The sequence below is a fragment of the Saccopteryx leptura genome, chromosome 12 (genome assembly GCF_036850995.1).
Source record: "Saccopteryx leptura isolate mSacLep1 chromosome 12, mSacLep1_pri_phased_curated, whole genome shotgun sequence".
Classification (NCBI taxonomy): Eukaryota; Metazoa; Chordata; class Mammalia; order Chiroptera; family Emballonuridae; genus Saccopteryx; species Saccopteryx leptura.
The window spans coordinates 44302304-44314822 of record NC_089514.1 but is presented as its reverse complement, the minus strand read 5'-3'; the positions used below and the strand labels follow the sequence as shown (position 1 = coordinate 44314822).

The following is a 12519-nucleotide window of genomic DNA, read 5'->3' as shown; positions in this document are numbered from 1 at the left end:
CATATTGGAAAAAAGGAAGTAATTTTTTGCAAATGACATAATCCTGTATATAGAAAACCCCAAAGACTCTACCAAAATACTATTAAAAACAATAAACAATACAGTAAAGTCATAGGATAAAAAATCTACTGCTGACCTGGACTTGTTGTCTTTGAATATATGTATCCTGATTTATTGATGTCGCCCCATTAAAAAAATAAAATTATTTTTTAAAAAAATCTACTGCTTTTCTATATGCCAATGATAAAATGTTGAATAATGAACTAAAAAAAACACAATTTCTTTTATAATTGCAACAAAATGAATAAAATACCTAGGAATAAACATAACAAAGGACGTGAAGAATCTATATACTGAAAACTACAAAACATTATTGAAAGAATTTAAAAAGACACAGTGAAAAGGAAAAATAGTCCATGTTCATGGATTGAAAGAATCAACATTGTTAAAATGGCTATATTACCAAAAGCAATATACAAATTTAATGCAATCCCCAACAAAATCCCAATGTCATTTGTTAAAGTAATAGAACAAAAAATTGCCAGGTTTGTATGGAACCATAAAAAACCCCGAATAGCCAAAGCAATCCAGAGAAAAAAAGAATGAAGCTGAAGATATCACACTATCTGACTTCAGACTATACTATAGAGCCATGATAATCAAAACAGTATGGTATTGGCAGAAAAACAGACATACAGACCAATGGAACAGAATCAAGAGCCCAGAAATAAAACCACATATATATGGATAAATAATCTTTGACAAAGGATCCAAAAACACACAATGGAGAAAAGAAAGCCTCTACAATAAATGGTGCTGGAAAAAATGGAAAGCCTCATGCAAAAGAATAAAACTTGACTACTGTTCATCTCCTTGAACAAAAATTAATTCAAAATGGCTCAAAGACCTAAATATAAGAGCGAAAACTATTAATAAAAGAAAACATAGGTACTAAACTCATGGACCATAGTCATAGAGAACAATTTATGAATTTGACCCCAAAGGCAAGGGAAATAAAGGCAAAAATAAATGAATGGGACTATATCAAACTAAAAAGCTTTTGCACTGCAAAAGAAACTGACAACAAAATAAATAGGCAGTCAACTAAATGGAAGATGATACTTGCAAACAAGAGCTCTTAGAAGGGGTTAATATTCAAAATATGCAAAGAACTCACAAAGCTCAGCAATCAATACAATTACAAGCAAACAATCCAATTAAAAAAGGAGGAGAGGACCTAAACAGACACTTATCCCAAGAGGACATACAAATGGCCAACAGGTATGTGAAAAGATGTTCATCTTCACTAGCTATTCAAGAAATGTAAATCAAACTACAATGAGATACCACCTCACATCTGTTAGATTGGTCATTATCAACAAGACAGATAATAACAAGTGCTGGAGAGGCTGTGGAGAAAAGGGAACCCTCATTCACTGCTGGTGGGAATGCAAACTGGTATAGTCATTATGGAAAAAGTGTGGTGGTTCCTCAAAAAATTAAGAATAGAACTATCATGTGACCCAATAATCCCTCTACTGGGTATATACCCCCAAAACTCAAAAACATTGATCTGTAAAGACATATGCACCCACATGTTCATTGCAGCATTATTCATAGGAGCCAAGATATGGTACATATATATAATGAAAAACTACTCAGCCATAAAAAATGATAACATAGTGACATTTATGACAACATGGATGGACCCTGAGAACATTATACTGAATGAACTAAGTAAATCAGAAAAAACAAAGAACTGTATGATTTCACACATAGGTGGGATATAAAACTGAGACTCATGGACATAGATAAAAGTGAAGTAGTTAGCAGGGGTAGGAGGATGTAGGGGAGAAGGGTGTAAAGAGGGACAATATAAAGTGACAAAAAATGATTGGACTTTGGATGATGGGGTACACAACATAATCAACAGCTCAAATGCTATAGAAAGTTTTACCTGAAACCTATGTATTATTATTGATCAATGTCACCCTGTTAAATTTAATTTTCTAAATAAAATTAAAAAAAGAAAAAACCTATTAGAACTAACAAAAGAATTCAGTAAAGAAGCAGAAGAGAAAATTAATAGTTAGAATTGGTTGCATTTTTATATACCAAAAGTGAACTATTAGAAAAAGAAATTAAAAAAACAATCCTATTTACAATTGTATGAAAAATTATAAAATACCTAGGGATAAATTTAGCCAAGGACGTAAAAGACCTACATGTGGAAAACTATAAGACATTGAAGAAAGAAATAGAAAAAGATGCAAATAAATGGAAGGTTCTACCATGCTCCTGGATAGGAAGAATCAACATAATTAAAATGTTCATACTATACAAAGCAATCTACAGATTCAATGCAAATATCCATGGCATTTTTTAAAGAACTAAAACAAATAATTCTAAAATTTATATGGAACCACAAAAGACCTTGAATAGCCAAAGCAATCTTGATGGAGAAGAACAAATTAGAGGTATAATGCTAACTGATTTAAACTATACTACAAGGCTACTGTAATTAAAACAGCATGGTGCTGGCATAAAAACAGATATATAGATCAATGAAACAAGATAAACAACCCAAAAATAAACCATATGTGGTCAATTAATCTATGACAAAAGAAACAAAAATATACAATGGAGCCTGACCTATGGTGGCACAATGGATAAAGCATCAGCCTGGAACACTGAGGTCACCAGTTTGAAACCCTGGAATGCCCTGACAAGGCACATGTGGGAGTTGATGCTTCCTGCTCCCCTTTTCCTTCTCTCTCTCTCTCCTCTCTAAAATGAATAAAGTCTTAAAATATATATATACAATGGAGTAAAAACAGTCTCTTTAATAAATGGTGTTGGGAAAACAGGACAGACACATGCAAAAGAATGAAACTGGATCACTGTATTACACCCATGTACAAGAATAAATTCAAAATGAACTAAAACTTAAATGTAAGGCTCACACCCACAAAAAGAAAACATAGGCAGGTAACTATTTTACATCACTTTTAATAATATATTTTTGGATATGTCTCCATAAACAAATGGGACTATATTGAACTAAAAGTTTTTCACAGTGAAGGAAACCTTCAACAAAAAGAAAAATCAACCGTGACTAATGGCATAATGGGCAGATCATCATCCTGGATTGCTGAGGTTGCCAGCTTGATCCTGGGGTCTCCAGCTTGATCCTAATGGCACTGGCTCCTCCCCAAGGTTGCCAGTTCGAGTCCCAGTCAGGGCACATATGAAAAGCAATCAATGGGTGCACAACTAAGTAGAACGAGTTGATGCTTCTCTCCCCCCCCCCCTCTCTCTCTCAAAAGAAAATAGAAAGTAGACAATCTACTGAATGGAGGAAGATATCTGCCAATAATACATCTGATAAGGGGTTAATTTCCAAAATATATAAAGAACTTATACAACTCAACACCAGGAAGATAAGCAACCTAATTTAAAAATGGGTGAAAGAACCAAATAGACACTTCTCCAAAAAGGACATACAGATAACCAACAGATATATAAAAAGATGTTCAACATCATTAATCATCAGGGGAATGCAAATTAAAACCACAATGAAATACCATCCCTCACACTTGTCAGAATGGCTCTCATCAATAAATCAACAAACAACAAGTGTGGCGAGGACGTGGAGAAAAAGGAACCCTTGTGCACTGCTGGTGGGAATGCGGACTGGTGCAGCCACTGTGGAAAGCAGACTCGAAGATCCTCAAAAATTAAAAATGTAACTACTATATGACCCAGCAATTTCATTTCTGAGTGCTTATAAAAAAAACAATCTCAAAACAGTAATTCAAAAAGACAGGCACTCCTACATTCATTGCAGCATTATTTACAATAGTCAGGCTATGGAAGCAACCTAAGTGTCCATCAATAGATGAATGGGTAAAAAAGTGGTACCTATATAGAATGAAACATTATTCAGCCATAAAAAGAATGAAATCTTGCCATTTGAGACAACATGGATGGAAAGGGTATTATGCTAACTGAATAAGTGAGAGAGAGAAAGTCAAATCCCATATCATTTCAATATATATGGAATTTTTAAATAAATGAATAAATAAACCAAACAGAAACAAACTCATAGACACAGAGAACATTTTGATGGTTGCCAGATGGAAGGAGGGTTGAAGGGATGGTTGAAAAGGGAAAAGAAATTAAAATGTACAAACTGCCAATTATGAAGGCAGTCATGAGGATGTAAAGTACAGCATAGAGAATGTGGTCAATAATATTATAATAACTATGTACGGTGTCAGATGGTTACTAGCCTTATCAGTGTGGTTACTTTGTGAGATTATATAAGGTCTACCGGAAAGTTCTGTCCGTTTCTATCACAACAAGTTTCGACATGTAAGCACATGTTTATTTGGCGCATGTGTGCCTCTCTATTTTTATCACTTAATGTATACATACTGATGTAGCAAATTAACTAAAACAAAGTTGATTCACATTAGTCTTATGTGTGAAGCGATAGTGTACCCATGGCTACTGATAAAGTTCATTTACGCCACTATAACTTTTACAAATTTCAACGAGGAAGAAATGCTACAGAAGCATGTAGAAATTTATTGAAAGTGTTTGGTGAAGGAATAATACCAACTATCACTTGTTTTTGTCCTTACAAAATTTTTTGAAGGGCAAAAACTTCAAAAATGAAGAAGATATCAAACAAGCACTGGTTTAATTTTTTGCATCAAAAGATAAAACATTTTTCAAAAATGGGATATACAAATTGCCCTCATGCTGGCAAGAAATCATTAATAATAATGGCAATTATATTATTTAATAAAGTTTATTGACCGTAAGAAAAATTTGTATTTTGTTTTATTCCAAAAACGAACAGAACTTTCCGGTAGACCTTATATAAATGTCTAATTATTATGCTGTATATATGAAACTAACATAATATTGTATTGCAACTGTAATTTAAAAATACAAAATGTAAACAGAAATTATAAGGATAATAGTGCTAGTAGACAAGTTCTTTAAATAGTTATTATGTTTAAAGATTTAAAAGAAGTATCAACTGAATATAGAGTGAAGTGGAAGTCTTTTAAATGAACCAAATAAAACTTTTAGAGTAGTGAAAAAATTTCCTGACAGTTAGAATCAAGCAAATTGAGAAGGATATCCATCCATACAAAAGGACAACCCAGTGGGTGATCTTGAAGCCAAAGAAGAATGAGGAGGGTGTCCCTAAGAAGGCATAGCCAGAGTGGGATGACAGAGCCTGAGCAGGACAAGGAGGGTGAACCAAGGAAGGGAGTCCCTGTGTACAATATCAGGGGCCAGGTGGTATGTGGAAAGTGGCTCTGAGGCAAGAAGCAGGGTGCATAGCACTGAGCAAAAAGCCTAAACACTACAGGGAGGGCATCCCCAACAAGGGGTAGCCTGTGCATGGGTGTTGGCCCCTGACAAGGGTAAGGAGGCATCCATATAAGAAGGCACTTGGAGTAGAGTTGTTGTTGTTTTTTTTAGCTCAAAGAAAACTAGAAAGGCAACCACATAGGAAGAACGGCAACTGGCACAGGATGTCAAGAGCCCATGCAGTGTGAGGAAGGACTCTATATAATAGGGTAATCTGATAAGGGATGTCAAAGCTTAAGCAGGATAAGGAAGGTATCCACACTGGGAGAGGACCGGGGCAGAAATGTGTGTGACTGGTTATACAAGGGGGAGTGAGCAAATAAGTAAATATACTAAGAACAATGAGAGCTGGGATTCTTACTGTTGCAGAAGGACGTTGCACATTAGAAAGGGGGAAAACTAGAAATGAGCCCTTTGCTGTTAAATTGGAAATGGAAGTATCCATGTGCAATTCAGGTTTTCAGTATGTAGATGATGAAATAAATGTGTATATATGTGTGCTACTTATAGTCTCTAATTTACCTACTGAGAAAGCATTAGAGAAGTGCCACTCCACTGGCAATGAACAGGGCAGTGTTCAGATTTTATTTCTATGTACAGTTTTCTTTAAAATGGCCTCAGGGACTCTTGTGGCAATATGGGTCAAGAAAAATACCAGGAAAGACATCCTGCTGTGCTACAAACTAAAGAGTGCTCAATGGATGATGGCTGCATATCAGAAGGACACTGCCGGCACCTGGAAAGGACTCCCATTGTTCAAATCTGGGATTTGAACACCAAAATAAATAGTGATAGTAAAGGATTATAATACCCCATTGAATAAACTGGAAAGCCAGAAGTCCATGCTGATAAACTAACAGAATTTGATGAGGAATGGGATTATTTATATGATTTTAAAGTAAGTTCCCACAAAAATGCATTATCTAGTATGAACGTGGAAACTGAATAGTAGAGAAAGGTGGCAGACACCACCTTAGTCAGCCATCCAAGTGAACATCACCAACCATGGACAAATCCAAGTTTTGTGCCACTGATAGGATGCAGTGAGGAGAGCTCAGCGTAATGTCTGTGGTATTTCTAAGAAAAATGCATGATCTCAACACATTCTTAAGGAAGTTTAAAACAAACTCAAATTGGAAGATATTCTACATTAAAACTGGCCTGACCTTCAGAGTTATGAAAACTAAAGAGAGACTGAGGACGAGGACTGAAGGAGACGAAGGAGCCATGCCAACCGATTGTCACGTTTGATTCTGGACAGGAGCCTTTGACGGTGCTGGAACGCTACGTGGGCAAGTGAAGACCTGAACTGTGTCTGAGGATTTTGCTGACTGACTGTAAGAGGAAGTCCTTGTTCACAGAAAACACACTGATAATATTCAGGGTGATGGGGTATCATGTCAGCAACTTACTTTCAAATTGTTTAGGAAAAAGAGGTCTTTGTACTGTACATGCAACTTTTCTGTAACAACTGTCTGTGAACAACAGTCATATTAATTTGAAGGTGGCAGGGCAGGATGGTTCTGTGGAGGAATTTAAGATTAATAAACTAATGGAAGCCTGTTGTGAAGAACAGGGTTTGTCAATGAGGCAGGTCAGAGTCCGAACTGATGCGCAGCCCATCAGCAGAACGGACACAGCTGCACAGCTGGACATGGAGGATGAAGATAAGTCAGTGTGCTCCAGCGGCAGCAGGAGGTGTCCACTGAAAAGGAAACCTGCTACCTTACTGCGGAACTCTGCCTTTCCAGACCAAGACATTCTTTATTAGAAAACTGACATTGGGTTCACCACATCCTGACTGCTATGGTATAGTTTTCTCTATTCTTTCATTTTCCCTTTCCACATTCCTTTATTGTATGCGGAGTAACTGATGTAGATGCAAAAAAATAAAATAATAGATATATACTGGATAAAATATAATGCCTGTTTAAAGCAAAGATAATAAATTGTATTGTAAATGCATGGCGGTGACAGCACGGGCCCAGGACAAGGAAGTGAAAGCGCACTCTTGCTAGGTTCTCAGTCATATGGGAAATGGGAAAAGCTATTTGAAGGTATAATTTGTAATAAGTTGAAAATGCATGTTGTAAACCCTAGAGCAGCCACTGATAAAGTAAACAAAGAAACAATAGCAGTCAAAGGCCTAAGAATTGAAAGACAAAAAAACAGCAACATAACTGTAGGAAGGAGTATGATATGACTTAGAAAAACAGCTAAGAATGACATATTAATGTGACACAAAAAGAGAAATAATTAAGGAAACGGTGACAGATTTTATTACACAAAGCTCTAAAAGTTCTCTCATCAAAAGACTGCACAGGCTAAACTGAAAGCAAACGTCAAGTGCAGGGGTGGGGCGGGAGCGTCTCAAGTACATTCCAGCAAAAGGTTCTTATCGCCGATATGCAGAGGTGTTACAAACTAGTAAGAAAACTGTAGGAATTCAAATTTAAAAAAAATAAGATATAAGCAGGAAATTTATAAAGATGGAATAAGGGGCAAAAATATCTTCATCCTAACTTCATGCTATAAAGTGTAAGATTAGATATGTATGTAGATAAAGATCTGGTCCCCAAAATAACTTAAACTCAATTCTATACATTTAGAAGGGTGGGTTTAATATGGGCTTTTATAATGTAAAGCTGCCGTCAACCAGAATAAGGTGCTATTTTACAACTCTTCTACCATTTATTAGGTAGTCCCAAACAGTGGAAATGATTTATCTATCAAAGTAGGACAGAATATAACCAGTATTTGAAATTATGGCTTATCTTTCAGAGATCAGTTCAATGAGTTGAAAAATATAAATACATGATTTTTGTTTTATGAATTCACAATCCAAGAAAAGATGATATGCATAAATATTTTAACTAACTGAAACTTGCAATAAGACAAGCCTCATGCACATTCCAGAGTGGAGATGTAACGTTAAGATTAAAGGATTCGAAATTAGAGATTACAAGGGAAACGCTAGATATCTAAAGTCTGTTGTACTTTCAATGACAATGTATGTTTGAAAGAAGGGAAAACATTTCTTTCATTCTTATTTCCTATTTTTAATTTCTTCATTTTTTATTATTATATTTATCTTAGAGCTACCCAAATGGATAACTTCCAAAGAAAATGAGATACCCCCACAGCTAGTTGTAAAAAAAATTATTTTCTTCAAAATATTGCTTCCATCATTCATGTAAGGTTCATAAAACCACTCTTTAAACAATCATTGTGAAAATAACTAGTTAAGATATAAATTCATACGAACCTGCAATATTGCTTTCTCTGGTAATACTGAAATGTCACATTCAGAAATCTCACCTACAAAAGAGTCTTCAGACTGATATTGTTCAGGAAAAACTAATAGTTCTTCAGCAGCTCTTTTGAATTGTACTTTAGTTTTCCATTTTTTCAACTGATTTTCATGTTTTAGCAACTGCCATGAAAATAATTCACAAATTCCATACAATTAGTAAAGGTTAAGTGAGATGATTATATGTATATATATATGGCACAATGCTTGATACCATGATAGCATGTATTAAACATTATTATCAATACATAAATAATCACTATCCAAAGCATATTTAATATTCTCTGAACCACCAAAGCATTATAGATCATTTCCATTAGTTGTTATACAACATTAGCACAGGGAGCCAACTTGAAAATGTGGTCCAGCCCTCTCTTTTATAAATAAGGAAGCTGAGCCCGCAGCATCAAGCTTCTGGTAATGACAGAACTGGTACATGGGGCATGCAGGGGAGGTAGTTAGCACAGAAATAAAAAGGATGGTCAGAAAGAAAGAACTGGGAGATATGCCTGATTTATCACTACAGAAATTCCCAGTTTTATCTTTCATACAATCCATTTGTGTATACAGTAATAAAGGAAAAAGCCTCAAGGGTAAAGAATTGTCTCACCCACTCACACACAAACACACCCACACAGTTTTGTTTTAATATATATGTATTAGAGCCTAAGGAAGAGCATGCATTGGAAAACTAGCACACAGAAATGTTCCCTGATTCTCCTCCCAGCACACACCCGCTGTCCTCACTCCAGCTAAGTCAATGCAGGATGACTGTGAGGCAAAGAAATCACAGAGCTAGAAGAAAATGTTGTGTCTAAACACCCAATTAACTATACAATAATACAAATCCATATTAAGGATAATGCTATTATTTTATATATAATATTCATCATTAGATATGTTAGTATATATCTACTGTGTGCAAAACATTATGCTCAGTGTAGAGATGCTTAAGAGAACAATGCTTTCTGCTCTCAAAGACGTTCAGTTCAAGAGGGGTATACAAGAGTCAGATTGGGCATGTGCAGAACCTGAGAGGGCTGGAGTCAAAACTCTATCTTAGCACACAAAGTGGTAGAAAACATAGAATGAGCAGACTTAAAACAGTGGTACCCAACATACAGCTGTTTAACTGGCAACGTTGAAAATATAGTCCACAAAAAGTAAATGCTAGAGGAAATCCTGCAACCAGTTCAATACCAGCAGATGATAAACTAGGGAGCAAGAACTACGCTTTAGATGTCTCATAGCCACTGCAGACTCTAGCTGCATTTCAAGCATTATATGAGTAATAAATCTTTTCATACTCTCTTTTTATAGGTGTGTAGTATCATCAGTCTCAACATCTGAACCAATTTGGGGTGGGAGGCATTGCTCCTGCTTCCACAGGGGCAACCAAAGAACAGAGGGTTTCGTTTCTTCCTATTTTTCGTTCCTTTTTATCCCAACTTTGCGTTTCAAAGAATATTAATAAAATATTACCTACTAAATAATGTAACTACAAAAATTTCCAGCATGCTTCTGTGTCTAATCTCAGGAGTTACTGTGAATATTCTAAAATTCTAAAATCTTAAATAATATATTAACAGCTTCAGCTAACTAGAGATATTTTTAAGTTTGGAGAAGTTTGCTTGAGTCTTCAGTTTTAATTGCTTTAATTCCTAGTAGGTGTCTCAATTAAGAATAATCTTTTAAGCTTAGCAATTTAGTAACTTTAAATATAATTTAATATTAAAATGATAATTTATTAAATTGAATGTTGAAGAAGAATAAATAGCAAGTTGATCTTACTTAGAAAAAGTAAATTTATTCTACCTTTATCATTAATTTCTCTTTAATATTCAAATAGTTTCTCTTCCATGTTAGATATCTATATCCATTTCAATACTTGCCTAAACAAAATCCTTAGTATCTTTATCAATAAATTTAGACAAAGCATTAAATATTTTCCTTTAATGTTTATAGTTGAAACAACAGGATTTACTAGAAAATCTTTTGGGTAGCTGAAATAAAATATAAATTATTAAGTTAAAAGAACAAAAACCCCTACAAAATCACCATAATAGGATTTTAGTGTTTTTCACACATAGCATTATTATCTGAGGAAACATCAATATAACAGCAAACTTTAGTTTCTAAAAAAATTAAGTTTCCAATATACCATACCAGCTCATCTTGTCTCTTTTGATACTTCTCTTTTGCTTTATCCCTCCATTTAGCTAAGCTAATTATTATCTTCTTATAGCTGAATATCTGTTGTATCCGCAATAGTTTTTCTAAAAAAAATTTTATTAGATTACTGTACATAGTCAAAGCTGTTACCCCAAAAAAGTGTTTCATATTCTATCATGCTACTAATATGAACCAATGTTGCATTGTTTTTGTTTGATTTTAATAACATCTGAAATTACTTTTAACAGCATTAGATAGTACTCCTGAGACTTTATTAACCTGTAAACATCACCTTTTCTGTTAAAAACTGAGATGTAGCGGATATAAGAAAATGCCGGCCCTGGCCAGTTGGCTCAGTGGATAGAACATCAGCTGGCATATGGATGTTTCTGGTTTGATTCCTGGTCAGGGCGCACAAAAGAAGTGACCATCAGCTTCTCTCCCCCACCCTCCCCTCTTCTCTCCCTCTAGACTGGTTTGAGCATGGCCCCAGGCCCTGAGGATAGCTCTGTTGGTCCCAACACATCAGCCTCAAGTGCTAAAAATAGCTCAGTTAATTCGAGCCTCAACCCCAGACAGAGGTTGCCAGGCTGATACCAGTTGGGGTGCACACGGGATTCTATCTCACTATCTCCCCTCCTCTCACTTAAAAAAAAAAAAGAAAATGTCAAGATATGTATATATCACCTGGCCTGTGGTGGCACAGTGGATAGAGCATCGGCCTGAAATGCTGAGGTCCGGGGGTTTGAAACTCTGAGCTTGCCCGGTTAAGGCACATACAGCAAACAACAAGCAAGCAAAGAACAACTAAAGTGAAGTAACTATACTTCTCACTTCCCCTCCTTCCCCATCCTCCCTCTGTAAAATCAATAAATAAAATCTGTTTTAAAAAAGTTATGTATATACCATTTCTTTTTTATTTTATTTTAGACTGTATATATATTTTTTTATTTTTTTATTTTTTAGTGAGAGGAGGGAAGGCAGAGACAGACTCCTGCATGTGCTCCAATCGGGACCCAATAGGGGGTGATGCTCTGCCCATCTGGGGCCCTTGCTCTGTGGCAACTGGAGCCACTTATTAGCACTTGAGGCAAGGCCATGGAGCCATACTCAGCGCCCTGGGACAACTTGCTCTAATTGAGCCATGCCTGCAGGAGGAGAGGAGGAGGAGGAGGAGAAGGAGGAGGAGGAGGAGGAGGAGGAGGAGGAGGAGGAGAGAGAGAGAGAGAGAGAGGAAGAGAGAGAGAGAGAGAAGTGAGAGTGGGAGGGGTGGAGAAGCCGATAGGTGCTTCTCCTGTGTGCCCTGACTGGGAATCCAACTAGGACATTCACATACCTAGCCAATGCTCTACCACTGAGCCAACCAGCCAGGGCCTATCATTTCCTTTTAAAACAAATCTGTTCTTTATTAAGTCAGAACTTTCAAATTTATTCATAGAAATACAATCATGAAGGGCCCTGGCCAGTTGACTCAGTGGTAGAGCATCGGCCCAGCATGTGGAAGTCCCGGATTCGATTCCCAGTCAGGGCACACAGGATAAGCACTCATCTGCTTCTTCACCCCTCCCCCTCTCGCTTCTCTCTCTCTCTCTTTCTCTCTTCCCCTCCTGCAGTCATGATTTGAATAAGTGGAGCAAAGGTGGCTC

General features: G+C 36.1%; 1 protein-coding gene across 1 annotated transcript in view; it reads right to left on the bottom strand.

Moving 5' to 3' along the window:
* FBXL13 (F-box and leucine rich repeat protein 13) overlaps positions 1-12519 on the bottom strand; it is a 273369-nt gene that overhangs the window by 211951 nt on the left and 48899 nt on the right. The window contains exons 6-7 of the mRNA XM_066353904.1: positions 10868-10977; positions 8657-8824 (exon numbers count right to left, since the gene is read on the bottom strand). Of these exons, the coding sequence (XP_066210001.1) occupies positions 8657-8824; positions 10868-10977 (278 nt within the window). The remainder of the gene's footprint in view (positions 1-8656; positions 8825-10867; positions 10978-12519) is intronic.